Below are 17008 nucleotides of genomic sequence, written 5' to 3' on the forward strand. Positions count from 1 at the left end.
GTAAAATGGTGGTTATTTAATACTGAGACTTTTTCAGTGGGCTTGTTGGAGATCCCGAAAAGCTACGTCCAGCGGCTTTCTTTTATTTACCCACATTTGTGCACTTTCACAGATATTAACCAGTTATTAAACCACCGTTGTTACACATTTAAACCTGAAGAAACACTAAATTCACAAAATAAAACAAATCACACAACTTCACTCCTCGCGTTCCCGCCAAAAAGTCTCGTGCGTAAATATATATTTTTTTAAGGGATTTTATGACCTGGTAACTAAGACCTTTAAGTCATATCTTATTTTAATTTATATTCTTATTTTTATGAAAAATGATAATATGGAGATAAATGAAATGAAATGAACATGATCAATTTGAGACATTAATCAACTGGGATGAAATTAAATGAAATGAGATGATATGGGATGAAATATAATCTCAGTAAAATGGTGGTTATTTACTGAAATTTTTTTTTAGTGGACTTTTTGGAGGATCCCGCGAAGTTACGTCCAGCGGCTTTGTTTAATTTTCCCACATTTGTGCACTTTCACAGATATTAAACAGTTAATAAACCACCGTTATTACCAGTTTAAACCTGAAGAAACACTAATTAGACAAAATAAAACAAATCACACAACTTCACTCCTCGCGTTCCCGCCAAAAAGTCCGCGTAAATATATAGGGTAGGTATAGCTATAGATACTAGTTGTGAAAAGTCCTCCATAGAATAAATTAGTCGACTATTATCAAAGCCGGCAATCTGACTTTTGGACAATGATTGGTAAATCAGAAAAAACGAATTATTGACTTTGTATTCCATTGGCAGTCACAAAACTCTTCGGAACGACATCTTAGATAAATAACAGGTTAACTATTAACCTTTATTTAATGCAGGTTTTGAACCGTATTCTTTGAAGGAGACGATGATATTCAAATCAATCTGTATTGACATAACAATAAAAATTTTTTGTCCAAATGCACAGATTGCCACCTTTGATAATAGACGACTCAAATATCGCAATCTGTTTTAAAGAACGTAGCAGGAGTGACTATCAATTTTTAAAAAAAAAATCTTGTTAGCGAAACTGTCAAGCTGTAGATTCTCGAGATTCTCCAAAAGTCCACTGAAAAAGTCTCAGTAAATGACCACCATTTTACTGAGATTATATGTCATCCCAAACCATCTCATCTCATTTCATTTAATTTCATCCCAGTTGATTAATGTCTCAAATTAACCATCTTCATTTCATTTCATTTCACTTCATATTATCAGTTTTCGTAAAAATAAGAATATAAATTAAAATAAGATATGACTTAAAGTCTTAGTTACCACGTCGAAAATCCCTTTAAAAAAGTTACGCACAGATTATATCCAATCTTCGGGGCCAGAGAGAGCTATACATAGACCTATAAAGGAGCTATACCTATAGGTACCTACCTACTAAACTTTGATTTTTGCGGTGAGTGTGATTGAATACTAAATGTACTGATTTACTCAAATATATATAAGAAATTGTTGTCTCTCGGCTATAATTTTTTTTCTTACAAGTAAATAAATACTATATACACGCTATTAGTAACATTTAATAAGAGAACTAAATTGTATTATGCTACAACACAATTTGTTTGACCGGTAGATTAACGAAACCTACAAAGAAAAATGAGTTGCCCGTACAACGCTGAGCAATTAGACCAGTTGAAATCCTTTGTGGAAATATGTAAAACACAGCCGCAACTATTACACCATCCACAATTGGCGTTTTTTAAGGATTATCTGATATCTCTTGGTGTATCATTGCCGACCGCTACTTTTGGTGCCAAAGATTTTACGGCTGCTGGTGATAAGTAAGTTCAAACTATAATAAATATGCAATAAAATGAACAATTTTCAACAAATTCAAAAGAAACATTAGCAAATTTAGCATGGTCACGTAGTATGTTAATCATCGAAATATTTTCTAGAATGTCACTGTAAGCTGTAAACGCTAATCACTTTATTACGTATTTAAAGTCAATATTTTTACTTAGCTTTGATTAGAGATTTTCTCATCTTTACATAACAACTATCCCATAAATAACCCTATTTACTTATTTCAGAAAATCTAGCAATGAAGAAAAAGTGGAATCGTCATCTGACGAGGAACAGGAGCCTGAATCAGATGTAGAATTAGATATGGAAGGTAAGAAGAATTTTTTTGTATGAATGATGGTCAACTTTGGCCAATCATCCTGCTTCCAGTGCCTCCTTTTCTTTACAGAATTCTAACTGGAAAAAAATGATTTGTTAATTATGTTTACCAGTAACCTTCTATTATTCTTTCCATAGAGCTTCACAGATTTCAAGTAATGAAAACTTTTAATGATTTCCCTGAAATTGATTGCTTACCAACTTTGTGCATATTCAAGCTACTTAAGGCAAGCTTCCTGAGTGTTGCCGCGCCGCATGCTACTACCACTAGTGCGCTAACACCAGAAGGATGGGATGACGCCTTGGTTGCTGTGGTCTGCGTTTCCATAATCACTGTGGTCGCCAACATACTGTGGAAGAACCTGATCGGCGATGTATCGCGTTCCGACCCACAAGCTGGTTCTGACCCAGCAAGGTATCCTGGAACGTTGGTCGTCGACGACCCATCAGTCGGGTGTCCTCAGGGTAGAGCCACGAGTCTGGTTGTAGTGTTGATCCCAGGAATCCCCCTACTCTGACTGATTTCTGACCCCAGGCGGAGATTGGGCGTCGGGTGAAAGAGTGTAGGGGAGACATTTAGTGGGTAGAGTCCTAAATTCCATCTCTTGGGCCCGCCGTCCGCTCCTAACATTTGCAGACTGTCCAGTGTGCATCTCTATGAATACCATATGAATTCAACTGAGGATACTGAACCTGATGGTAAATAATCACTGTTGCTCATTAATGCCAGGTGCTATGATTAGAAAATGGAGATTTGAAAACGGAATTATCTCAACTAATTCTTGAGAGCACTCCATATGGAAACAAAAGCTGCAAAAACAGAAGTCCCTCTGTAGAAGGAGAGATTTGAAGTGATTTGTGTTGTGAGATCAAAATTATCATTGATCCAAATACCTTTTTTTCTATATGGGTTTTAATAAAGGTAGTTTGTCATGGGGAAAACTGGCATAGAAATCTCTGGATATGGAAGCAATACATTAGGACCAATCTGTGTTGTGTAATGCATAAGTCTGTCCAAACATTAAGTACTGCTTCATTCTATTAAGGACTCCCATTATGTACCTACAAGGAATGTTGAAGAATGCTGGAAACATAATTGTCAAAATTCTTACATTTTGTTATACTAAATGTATGCAAAACAGTACTCTCCTGAGATTAAACAGCCCTCTAAGCCCACAAACACTTCATGAATGCCACTGTACAGCCTGAGACTAAATATTATTATAAAATCAATATCATAAATTATTATTTAAATATGTGTTTACCATTAAAGATATATATATGAATATTTATTTCATATTCCACGAAATGAGAACTAATTCCAGAAGTGTTACTGATTAATAACAAAGAAAAATTGTAACAAGAAAATGGATTACCTAAGGCTTTGATTCCAAGTAATAGTTCATAAGTATATTTTCACATTTTGGTCTTTGATTCCCAAATAACCAATAAAAGTCCTCATTAAACAGGAATAATACAATATTGGCATACACCAACAATAGTACAGTCATTTATAAGAGACTTTGTCTTCAGGTGTCATAGCTCCTGATCAAACAGACGAATCTCAAGACATGGGTGATCCAAACAAGGAGGTCACTGAAGAAGAAAGAGATGAGTCAGATGAAAAGCGCTCTGAAGCAATGAGAGCATTCTCGGAACAAAAATACGACGAAGCTATTAATCTATATACTGCAGCCATACAATTAAATCCACAGAGTGCTTTGTTGTTTGCTAAACGGGGACAGGTCAGTTGAATAAAACATTGCTTTTAATTGTTACAAAATAAATTTAAGTACACAAACAAAAATAGTGCATTACCGTCAACAATACAATGATCATTGGTAAGAGGTCAACATGGTACTTTTCATTTGCTGTTTCCACATAAAATGTTCAAACATCCACACTGATATTTCTTCATAGTGTAAAAAAAAAATCAAACCCTCAAAAATTATAATTTGTGGAAATACTGGTGGTAGGACTTCTTGTAACTCACACAGGTGGACAAATAGATCACAGGTTCTTGGCTTGGAAGAATTAGCAATCTTATTCGGCTTGAATGGCCATTGTATTTAAATTAAAATACAAAAGCTAACAACTTTGGTACCTAATAAATTAATTTAACATTTAAAAATCCAAAAGGCAGTTAGTACTTTAATAATAAATCAGGTCAAGACCTTTAATTGTGACGGGTATTATTATGAGTACGAATAAAAGCTGTAGTACAAGAACATAAAATTTCTAAAAAGATACAAAGAATCTGTGTTATTATTTTTTAATATATTGAGATTTTGGCTTCATGTCTAAAGGTGGATGGCGGCATATACGGGCTCCAGTAATCACTTAATACCCGGTTGGCCGTAAGCTCGTCCACCAATAAATAAAAACTTATAGATCACTTTCTGATAAACAATAAGTGCCTGCCTAAAAAAAACCATTGTTCTTGTTCTCGTATGTCGTATCACTCTTGTCAGAGCGGTCGTGGTCGTCATCCAGCATCATTGTTGTGGACAGATGTTATGCGCCTCACGAGCAATCGCCACTCCTCCCGGTTTGTGGAGAGCCTGGTGCACTCATGCAAACAGCTGCCAACTGCCGACTTGATCTGGTCGGTCCATCGTATGGGCACTCTTTCACGCGGTCTGGTGCCTTCTACTTTGCCCTGAACGACAAGGCGCTCTATGGAGTCATTTCTTGTTCTAGGTGTATCTAAAACTAAACAAACCAAATGCATGTATTAAAGACTGCACACATGCCTTAGAGTTGAACTGTGACAGCGCAGCTGCCTACAAATTCCGAGGGCGAGCATATAGGTAATTGAGACTGAATTTAGTAATACACAAAAATATTATTAAGAATATTTGAACATATAAATTCCTTTTACAAATTCCATCTGACTGTAAATAAAAATAAAAGATGAGGATTTCTTGAAGCTCTGATAGAATTATTGAATTGACTATTGCAGAACTTCCTCTACTTTTCAACTAAATAGAATCAAAAAAAAAATTACTTTGTGTAATATTTGGTAAATTGGTAAATATAAATGATATTCAAATATTTTGTTGTGAAGCTGTGCCCAAGCACTGTGTTTATTAAATATGTTTCTTTCTATATAGGCTCTTGGGTAAATTTGAAGAATCTTCCCACGATCTTTGTGAATCTTTAAAGATTGACTATGATGATCAAACAAATGAGTGGCTTAATGAAGTTAAACCAAATGCTGAAAAATTACGTCAACACAAATTAAGTGCCCAACGTAAAAAAGAGGAGAAAGAGGTAATTTAGACAATTTTGACCATAAAAAAGTAATGTATTTTTGTCTCATGTTACATAGGGTATCAGGTGATTTCGAAAAAAATTATCTTATAATTGATTTAAATGATTTAAATTGAGGAAGAATAAAAAATTGGTACTCATACTTACTATATCACTTTATTACAAAATTACAGCATAGAGAGAAATTACGCAGAGCCCGTAAAGCACAGGAAGCAAGAGCACGTGCTGCTCAGGCCCAAGCCAATGCTGCAGCTGGTGCAACACCCGGGGATTTCCCTGGCTTCCCTGGAGGCATGCCTAATGTCCCTGGTGGTATGCCTGCTGGTGTAAATCTGGATGACTTCAATGACATGTTCCTGGATCCAGAAATTATGGCAGCATTCCAGGTAATTCTTTGATAATTCATATGGTCATTTTAAAGAATATTTAAAGAGACTAGTGATCCCACAGTAGTCGAAATTCGACTATAATTAATTGAAATTATAAGTTTGAACATTATTAAGGTTCTATTAAAATTCTATAATCACAGATTTCACCAAGACTATACTATAGACAAATAATATTAAAGATAAACAATATTAAACTATTCTCAATTTAACCACAGGCTATTTGCAATAACAAAAGTTTGACAATAAACAAAGAGTATATATATGTGTGTGTGTCAAATACATGGTAGTATGTGTAATGTTTTTTTAATTGATTTAATTTTTTTTTAATGCATAATTTTTTTACATATTAGCATTCTGCACTCCTCTATATTCTCTATAAGTGTGAGAAATTTCATACTCGTCCGACCGCGCAATTTTCGTAAAACCCTTTTTGCCCCTTTGTGCCCCTGCACAAAGTTTTTACTTCACGTATAATTAAAGAGATAACTTTGATTTTCAATAAACTTATAACATAATTTTTTCAGGATCCTGAAATATCTGCAGCATTCAAAGATGTTACAAGTAATCCAGCAAATTTCATTAAATATCAGAACAATCCTAAAATTGCTGCTGTTATAGCTAAATTACAAGCGAAACTTGGTAGACGTTCTGGTGGACCTGCGGGCGGCTTTCCAGGTAATTATAAAATTTCAAGTGAAGATAAAATGAATTGACCCATGCTTATGAATCCTCAAGGTAAGCAGAGGCATTCACATTATTTTGTTGCTTCGATAGAAGTTCTAGCAACCGATTAATGCCGTCTTAGCTAATCTGCTCTTGATGGGATAGCTCGCTTATAAACCAACAGAACAGATTGATTATTGAGTTATTTTCATGTTTTTGACATTTCTGGTTAGGGTAAAAAAAACAATATAATATTTTATTTTCAAACATGTGATACGCTTAAGGCTACTTTTACGGTTTGATCTCGCTTTTCTTATATTCATTACATTATTTCTGATATTGGTTTTGGTAAAACAGAGGACTGTTCATCGTGGCGTACTGTAAAACTAGTTTTAATTGTGTCTGCGACTCTCAAAAGCCGAAAAAAGAAAAAGCAACATAAATAATTTCCTAATGAGTTCTGCACCTAATGCAGTTTGTGTCGCGGAAGACCTACATACATTGGGTATTCTAATATGTCTAATGTGATGTGTATAATATTTGTGACGTACAGTTCGATGTAGGAACTAGGAATGTTAGTAAAAGTGTTATGGCGGAGTGTAGCTGTAAGGCACGAAAGTAAATTTACTTTAATAAACTTACTACTACAATAAGTTCCCTACTCATAGAAAATAACTAGAAATCAATGCATATAAAAGATGAAGATATGAAATTCAACACCATATTCAACCATATAAGTTTTATTATGGCGCCTCATTATTTTAATCTATATGTCACTCTCAGTCTCGGCACCTTACTCTGTGTTATAACATGGACTTTTAATATACATATTGCCACTATTTTTTCCCTTTTTACAAAGCCCAACCAAACTGAACTACATTGTGAACATGAGAGTATCCTATATGACTTCAGTATTTTCCCCAGAGAAACCAATGAATAGGGTAAAAACACCGAGAAAATGTGCACGTTTATAATGTAATTTGAAATAATTTTTGTTTGTTTTTTTAGGTTTTGGTGGACCCAAACCTGGCGCTGGACCACGGTCGTCCGCCGATGATGACGTCGGACTTGATTAATATTTCATAGTCTTTAACTAACATTCTAAATTTTGCTTATAAAATATATTCGATCGTATATTTGTACTGTACCAATTTAAAGAACGGGAAAAGTTTAACGCTATTAAATTTTTCTTCATTTGTCACCTAAAATTATTCGTCATTCTCGAGCCAACATTACTTAAACAGTCAAATAACGGGACCGTCAAAAGGTCGCTGGATTTAAAAAACTTATGTATATTGAAATGTTGCGAATTATATATAGAAACTTGAATGTAAGATTCTATTTCATTTCATAATATAACTTTCTAACAGTTTTTTTTTTAATTATTGCATATGTTTTCATAAAGCGGGCTACATACATGCATTTGAAACAGCACTACATTGTAGCGTTACTGATAGTTTTCACTTATTTAACTGATGATTATTATTACTTACTCCCTTTTTGTCCACATAATTATAGTGAGTGAAAGCTAATAATATGTTGCTGATTCTTTATTAATAGTCGGTTACTAAAAATAACACCGCCTCATTAAGGACTAGGTATGTAGCCCTTCTACTTGTGTATGCATTTCGTTGGTAACACCTAGAATTGTATTTGCTAACATTTTGTCAATATAAAGATGTTAGTTAAAATAAATATTTTTTTATTTATTGCCCCGAGTTGGATGGAGAATCTCACGACTCATGGTGCTTAGTATGTACTGAAGCTCAGACGTCACAACCTGAATACTACAATACATTTATATATGGAGTCGAATTTTCATAGTGGTTTATCGGCGGTCTCAGTGTTCGAATCTGAAATAATTACTACTTTGCAACGAAAATAATCAAGATGATGGTAGGTTATATCTATTTGTACCGTATCTTATTATAAACCTTGAATCTAATCCAGAGAAGCTAGATTACCATACTGCGAACCATTTATGATCATTCGAAGCAGCTGCTCTTGAGATGTTAGATCCTTTGGAGACGCTCGGGCTGCTGTTAGCAAATCCCACTCCTCCTGGCTATTTGCGACATCCTCCGTCCTCCCCGGACCTTGCTCCAACAGATTACCATTTTTTCCGGAATTTGGACAATTTCTTGCAAGGAAAAAAATTCAACTCCAATGCGGCAGTCCAAACCGCCTTTAAAGAGTTTATGAATTCTCATCCCCATGGTTTTTTAGTAAATGGATCAATGCACATATGAGATGGCAAAAGTGCATAGATAACAATGGTGCACTTTGATTAATGAAATAGATAAATAAAAAATTAAAATTGACTATATTCCTCCCGTACAAAACGCCAATTTCATATGTAAGGACCTAATATAATTTTGCGGGTTTGATTTTTATTACACGTTTTTTTTTTTTTTTTATTGCCTATATGTGTGGACGAGCTCACTCACAGCCCACCTGGTGTTAAGTGGCTACTGAAACCCATAGACATCTACAACGTAAATGCGCCACACACCTTGAGATATAAGTTCTAAGGTCTCAGTATAGTTACAACTGCCCCACCCTTCATGTTATTCCTTTACCGTGGAAGTCATTCGTGAACTCGTAGATTCGAACACCGATGCATCGCTATATACGAATGCACCGGCCGTCTTATGCCGGCCACTGACATGCGCGCAAATATTCGTACATTGTACGAATGTTTGCGCGCATGTGAAGGACCGTCATATTCGTACATTGTACGAATGTTTGCGCGCATGTGAAGGACCGTCAAACATTCATTCGCAAACCTAGCGGCTGTGCAAATAGGTTCGCATACTCAATTTGCGAACCCGTTTGCCCTTCCTCCTACACTTGTTTACGAATGTCTCACGAATTTCTCCTCCTTTTTAATTCGTCAATAGAACATTGAATTCTTTCCCAGACGTCATTAACAGCCATGCTGTTTTTATGGGATTTCTTTTGATGAAGATACGCTACACAGTAGACGTCACGAACTATGAAAATGGAGATACGTCCGTTACCTTCGCAATCGTCGGCGCAACTGGGCAAACGAATATGTGGGAGACTACGCGAAGGTTCGCGGTTCGCGCGCCTTGATGTCTGTTAAAAAACCGACACAGCTTGGAAAACCACGAATGCAGCGAAAACTTTGCATAATCATTTGCAAATGTCGTCCCACACTTGCGGGTTTGCGTATTCGTGCGCATGTGAATGACCGGTATTATTCTTTAGGCCACGACTTCAAATATATATACACATACATCTGCCAGATAAGACACTGACATACAGTTACATTTTAAGTATGCAGAGATGAAACCAGCCTGCCATCTCTGCCATACTGGCTATTCTCTATTTTCCTTACACAGGAATATCAATGCTAGACAAATATACCAGTAAACTCTAAATTGATGAAAAAGAATATACGTGTTAGTATCCTTTCTAGTAGGTATATACCACAAATAGTTTCCATGCAACTTCTATAAATTAAATATAAAATAAATTAAACAAAATCCTAGAATTTTTATTTTTCTGATTATACAAAAATACTTAAACATCATTTACTCTCCCCCAGCCTAGTCGGATTTTCTTCTCATGAAGTTTTAGCCATGAAGGCATACTCTTAGGCAGTTGTTGAGCATTGGGGAATTTTAAAGGAGGAGGAGGCCTCTTAAATGGGTCTTCATTTTTTAGTTTACGTAGCAAATATTCTTCGTTTATCTTCTTTGGATCGCGATATTTGTCCATATAAAGATTGAAGGGTTTTCGGCGTGGAAACCATTCCTGGGGTCTGATATATGGCGCCGGGAAATCATATTCATATTCTGAAAAAAGTACACAAATTAGTGAGTAACTTAACATCTTTTAGCCTAAGACTAGAGCCTAAACAATTTTTAAGGGTTCGTTGAATTTTTAATTAGTTTTTTTTTATTGCTTAGGTGGGTGGACGAGCTCACAGCCCACCTTGTGTTAAGTGGTTACTGGAGCCCATAGACATCTACAGTGTAAATGCGCCACCCACCTTGAGATATAAGTTCTAAGGTCTCAGTATAGTTACAACAGCTACCCCACCCTTCAAACCGAAACGCATTACTTACTGCTTCACGGCAGAAAGAGGCGGGGTGGTGGTACCTACCTGTGCGGACTCCCAAGAGGTCCTACCATGTTTTTTTATAAATTTTTTTATTGCTTAGATGAGTGGACGAGCTCACAGTCCACCTGGTGTTAAGTGGTTACTGGAGCCCATAGACATCTACAACGTAAATGCGCCACCCACCTCGAGATATAAGTTCTAAGGTCCCAGTATAGTTACAACGGCTGCCCCACCCTTCGAACCGAAACGCATTACTGCTTCACGGCGGAAATAGGCGGGATGGTGGTACTTAACCGTGTGGACTCACAAGAGGTCCTACCACCAGTAATTACGCAAATTATAATTTTGCGGGTTTGATTTTTCATTAGAAAAATTGGTACCCGCCTGCGGGATTCGAACACCGGTGCATCGCTCAACACGAATGCACCGGACGTCTTATCCTTTAGGCCACGACGATAAAGTTTTCTTTAAATTCCTTTCCATTTTCATAGGATTATCACATTAGCTTACCTTATACTCACTATCTGGAAGTATTTAGGATAACAAACATACATTATTTTGTGGAGTTTAGAATATGCGAATTGAAAATTATACCTGGTTCTTTTGCATTTAAGACATTGTGGAAAAAACTTCTAACGGAATAATCCCAATCACTCTGGTAAAACGATAATCCAATTGGTGTGATATTATCTTGATGTTTTTTATACCATTCTCTAGTAACAAATGTGCGATCTTGAAGAGCTGATGACGAAGTAACTGAAATTTTGCATTAAGAAATATTATTAATATAATAATAAATAATTAATACAAAAGCGAAATGAATTAAATTCATTCATTATTAATCATTCTGCAACATTAATCAAGGCTATAATTTTATTGTTGTAACATTCAAAAACAAATTGACAATGAATATAAAATCTATACTTAATATTATAAAGCTGACGAGTTTGATTGTTTGAACGCACAAATCTCAGGAACTACTGGTCCGATTTAAAAATTTTTCAGTGTTAGATAGCCCTTTTATCGAGGAAGGCTATAGGCTATATATCATCACGCTAAGACCAATGCAGGCGGAGCACCAATAAATAATGTTTCAAAATCGAGGTTTTTTCCCTTTTGAGAGCTTCCACTGCGTGCGCTGCGGAAACGGATAGTTTCGCTAAAGTGATGTATGAGAGAATTGTTCGCCTTTAAAAGATCTAAAAAAAAGTCCGCGACAGCATATGTCTACGTTTAAAGGCTGGCTCACTATAACGTTTTTATGCTAACCATATTTGTTCTAAAATAACACATTGTTTGTGAAGGTGTTTTTTATAAAGATGATATTAATCCCTATCCAAATAAATACGTTATTCATTACAAGATTGAAACACCTAAATCACTTCAAGATAGGCTTTGACAATTATAGATTTTTCTGGATTTCTCCATCATCAGATTTTGATGTAAATAGGACCATTCGGGAAGTCTACCCTTTCGAACAAAAAAAAGAAAAAAATATATATCAAAATCGGTTCAAGCATTCTCGAGAAATCGGTGAACATACATAGATAAAAAATTATGGTCGAATTGATAACTTCCTCTTTTGAAGTCGGTTAAAAAGCGTGATTTTGGTTCCTTAAATAGCTCCTTAACATTCTATTATTCAAAAATATTTTCATTTTCTACATAAATGAAGAGGCAGGTAAAATGTAGCGTTATGTCAAAGTAACTATTCCACATGGACGAAGTCGCAAGCAAAAGCCAGTAAATCATAAAATACAAACCTTTTGGTAAAGCATAATCAATTGTCTTATCCTGTTTATAAAGAACAAACACATATCTGTGGTAACCAGTGCCCTTCAAAGGAAATGGCTGTAAATAATCAACAAGAGTTTCACCCTTCTCGATAGCATTACCAGGTATATTAGCCACAAGCCAATGTACATATTCCTTTTCATTCTCATATAAATGACCATCTAAGCTAGTAAATGCTAAAGTCCATAATGCATTGTCATCAGATTCATAAGTAATAATTGGTGCCTCTAAAGCCTCTGTAGGCTTAATTACATTTCCTGCACAAACAGGCAAAAATGTGCCATCCTTCAAATTGTACAGAACATCTATGTTTAAATGTGGTAAAAAATATCCTTCACCATAAAGATGTTCAAATACGCCATAATGGTCTCCAATTTGTTTTTTATGAAATGGACCTGTAGTTTTCAGCCATTCTTTTCTGACATCTTCCAGATCTATTTCAAGTTTTAAATTTCGAGATGATTTTTCTAAGTTTTTATCACTTTTTATTTTTCTCAGATGTTGCAGTCGATGATCACGAACTTCTTTAGTTTGCCTGGAAATAAAATATATCCAATGACAAATAATACAATAAGTAAACTTTTTGAAAATAATTGTTAAATACTGGTCAAGTATTTCCAGTGAAATAGGTATTCAAACTAAAAGTTTTAGTACACATTTGTATGTTTAGTACACACACATAACACTATACATAACTTAAATCTTACACTAAGGTATTACAATATCTATATTTAGGTTACAAACAACAACTAAGACTAATAATTTATCTATTATATATCTGATATACAAGTAGGTAATCTTGTTGAAGAACCACTTGGTGTTAGGTGGTAACTAGAACCCAAACATAAGTGAAAGCACCACCAACCACCTATCCTGAGGCATGAGCTCTGTCTCAATTATATTACAAAATCGCTATCCCACTCTGTAAATTGGAATACAGATACAATGCAATTTTTTAAATATGGTAGTACCTACCCCAGCAAGTACACCATGATGACTTGTCACTATTATAAATAAGACTTGATCATTTATTCCAAAATTGTTGATTAAATATCGCAACAAATACTAAATAGTTTTTATTTATCTATTGTAATAATTTAATTTGAAGTAAGTACGTGAAATGAAGTACACTAGTATTATTTTACTTACTTTATTGGTGGGAAGCCAATGTCGATTCGACTTGTGTACAGTTCATCTTTGTAATTAAGTTCTTGGATACGTTGTTTCAAGGACCTCGCATATATAGGCGGATTACCTCGTACTCTGTGCCCCGACCTTATTTGTTGAAGTTGAACAGCAGCTATACGGGCCCCACGGATTGTGTTTAGCATTTTTATTTAAGTTTTTAACTTAATGTTAACATCACAAGCAAATTATCTGTATTAAATATTTCTAACAGGTGTGACGCTTTTCTTAAATTTGCTAATGAATTTAATAATAAAATTCAGTAGGTATTACACATAAATAGGTATTTGTTAGGTTATTAGTCTATGGGTTATCACTATCACTGTTATTAGGTTAAAAAGTTGACAGTTAACACTATTAACAGTACCGTAAAATGGGGCGATTAGGGATTGAGAGGCGAATTGGGAAAAAAACAGGAAAATCTTTCGACGCTCAATATTAGTATTATATTCGTTGCAAAATCTTCCATTTTTTGTAGTTTAATAGTAGAACGTTGAAAGTTCACAAAACAACTCTGAATATGCATGATGATAGCTGCTAACTCATAAAAATCGCGTTTCAAATTAACTTCCTGTGGTGATAATTATTTTAGTGCTAGAAACTTTGCTCTCTTTTATTTATTTGATAATAATAGAAGACGACTGTGATTTATATACGTTATTTAGTGTTTGAACCATCATATATATTAAAGGTAAGTCTCAGTTTTAATGTATTTGATCAAATAAAAATAAATGTAAAAATCTGTTGTTTTTGGGGATATTGGGGACGTCTTAGGTACAAATAACAACGAAAAAGGGGTCATTTGGGATGAGAATAAGAGAAATGGAAACAACCTAAGTATAAATACAGGTACAGGTTTGTAGGTAACGAAAGCCCTACAATTTTTTCCAACATTATTTATTATTACTAACGATAATATAAACAAAATTTCGATCAATGCCAACTTAAAGAAAAAACACTTGTTAATTGTATGTCTGTTATGTTGGTATCGATTGCACGCATCACGCACAAACATTACTTTTGACTCATAGATTAGCTCTACTTTTGAGAGTGCTCGATTGTGCGAAGCGTTGCTGTAGTTGAAACATTTAACGTTGAGCATTATGCCGCATAATGCGCTCTTGTGCTGTAATTGGAAAACTACCACAATTTCGTTTTCTCAGATATGTGCATTTTTACAAATCTAGAAGTTTTTAAGGCATTATTGCTACACGTTTAAACCTCACTAAGCAAAAATTACTAAATGAATACTATTCACACAGCACTCCAGTGCACTTCTTGTGTGCCTGCCAAAAACTTTTTAGTATATGCAATACTATTAATAGTTCAATAATCTCGCCCAATCTTCTTACGCGATTCCGATCCGGTAGCAGATTCATTCGCGAAGCAGCTGCTCTTGAGATGTTAAGGTCTCCTTTAGAAGCGCTCAATCCCACCCCTCCTGGCTGAGCCTGTGTTTACCCATCTGTCCTGATAAAACTGGAAAGGCCTCCGGGCTACCAGTTAACCTACCTTCATAAAAAAAATTGCAATAATGTAAAATAAAACCTAAAAAATCCAATATACTTAGAACAAAGATAAGACTAGCTTCCTAGGGGCTCTTAATTATTTTGTTGTTTTTTTTGTGGGACTTCAAAGTTTACTTATTAGACTGTTAACCGAATTTTAATTTATTTTTTTATGATGACACGCCTAAATTATTCTAAATGGGTATTATTTATTTCAATGAAGCAACTTGCCGCGACATTCAATATCAACGCGACTATTGAGTACCTACACTTCTGTAATGAAATTAGAAAATGCACTTAAAAATACCTACTGAAAATAATCTTTTGTACTAGCGACCGGCCATCGCTTCGCTTCGGAAACATAAAATTTTATTATTGATAGCTGAGTCCCGCGATGTTACCAGCGGTTATTGTCGTACCGCGGATGAAGCCGCGGGGCAAAGCTAGTCTAAAAAAAGGTAGCATAAGTTACTCCTTATATCATCAGCCACCTGTAAGTGAAAGTCCTGTCAAAATCGGTCCAGCTGTTCCAGAGATTAGCCGGAACAAACAAACAGATAGACAGACAAAAATTGTAAAATAAAATATTTTGGTGTATATATATTCATTCATGTGCATGTAGTAAAAAACTTTATTTCAATATTACAAACAGACATTCCAATTTTATTTATATGTATAGATTTCTTATATGCAGTATATATTACGTCATATGGCACTTAAGTCTTAAGGTTTAATTCTAATGGTTTCACTTAATCTTTCTCATCACATACAACTAGCTATGACCTTAAAACTCATTACTCAAGGTGGGTGGCGGCATTTACGTTGTAGTAGTCTATGGGCTTCGGTAACCACTTAACATCAAGTGGGCTGTGAGCTCATCGACCCACGCAATAAATACACATCATCACAATCTTTTTTTCTCTTATTTTTGGTTTTTTCCTATAAAGGTGAGCCTGTAAATAAAAATACATTACTTCGAAAAAAATTAATACTGTGATTTTTAATTAAAGCCTGTGAAAATTTGACATGTTATAACTACTCGCTAATTATAAAATCATAAAAGTTTAATAGGAGCAAGTTAAAAAAGTATTTTTGTCAACTGCGGATGAGTACAACTTTAAAAATTTCGAAAATATCCTGCTCATTTATTTTGAGCTATCTCTTACCGTGTCTGTCTTTGATCGTATGAAGGGTAGAAATATTCGCATTTGTCATATGGTTTGGCTACACCGACTGTAATATGAGAACTACAATAGAATGTTTTATGCTGTCACCATAAATGTGACTATAATTATAGATAGTTTTTAAAATCGGTAGCCTTGTATGTTTATTTGTCCGTTGAAATTATTTTGTCTTGACCAAGTTCATTCAACAGCGAATGCCAAACATGCCTAACTGTGCTTAATTAATATTGTCATATGATTAACAAGAACAAAGAAGCTCATGGCTCACGTTATGCTATGCAGCCGTTATAATTTAATAGCGACAACCCAATACGCATGTTCGCATGCAAAAGATGCCGTACCATAAGATGGGCGCCTGTGCATAACTAAGTAAGCTAAGCAAGTAACCGAAGCGGGGTGACGCGTGCCGTAAGGAACTCTGCGCGAATCTTTTCTACTAAGGCCTGCAAATTTCCGGACGTTTAACGGAACGTGTCTGATATACAATGAAGAACGTTAATGAACCGAGACAGTATTAAGGTTTCGATTAGTTGTTACCTTACGAATTTTCTCGGCTTTCTTAAATACGCCTTGATCTTTGTATTTGATGTTATTACTGGCGAATGTAAATGAACGAAAATAGCCTTTAAATCCATGTCCGGCATTATGGGAGGAGCGCTAGAACTAGCTAGAAGCCACACTGATATTAGAGGTCAACCATCCATTTCTACTATTACATTAGAAATACGTTTCTACTAGA

At 35.0% G+C, this 17008-nt stretch overlaps 2 protein-coding genes across 3 annotated transcripts; one reads left to right on the top strand and one right to left on the bottom strand.

The window, feature by feature from the left end:
* The first annotated feature begins 1319 nt into the window (after window positions 1–1319).
* LOC101742938 (hsc70-interacting protein) lies at window positions 1320–8203 on the top strand. 2 transcript variants are annotated; one of them, XM_004927164.5, is made up of 9 exons: window positions 1320–1455; window positions 1633–1840; window positions 2093–2175; window positions 3717–3928; window positions 4884–4993; window positions 5297–5456; window positions 5630–5842; window positions 6370–6520; window positions 7517–8203. In XM_004927164.5, the coding sequence occupies exons 2-9, from the start codon at window positions 1656–1658 to the stop codon at window positions 7582–7584; spliced, it is 1182 nt and encodes a 393-aa protein (XP_004927221.1). In that variant the 5' UTR covers window positions 1320–1455; window positions 1633–1655; the 3' UTR covers window positions 7585–8203. The 2 variants fall into 2 exon arrangements, with proteins under 2 accessions (XP_004927221.1, XP_004927222.1); XM_004927165.4 differs by having other exon boundaries at window positions 1410–1543.
* A 1800-nt stretch (window positions 8204–10003) lies between these two features.
* Window positions 10004–14192, bottom strand: LOC101743314 (large ribosomal subunit protein mL38). Its single transcript, XM_038014711.2, has 4 exons — window positions 13542–14192; window positions 12362–12927; window positions 11193–11354; window positions 10004–10329 (listed from the first exon to the last, which is right to left on the bottom strand). The coding sequence occupies exons 1-4, from the start codon at window positions 13721–13723 to the stop codon at window positions 10055–10057; spliced, it is 1185 nt and encodes a 394-aa protein (XP_037870639.1). The 5' UTR covers window positions 13724–14192; the 3' UTR covers window positions 10004–10054.
* Between the last annotated feature and the right edge of the window lie 2816 nt (window positions 14193–17008).

Source organism: Bombyx mori, chromosome 12 (genome assembly GCF_030269925.1).
Source record: "Bombyx mori chromosome 12, ASM3026992v2".
Classification (NCBI taxonomy): Eukaryota; Metazoa; Arthropoda; class Insecta; order Lepidoptera; family Bombycidae; genus Bombyx; species Bombyx mori.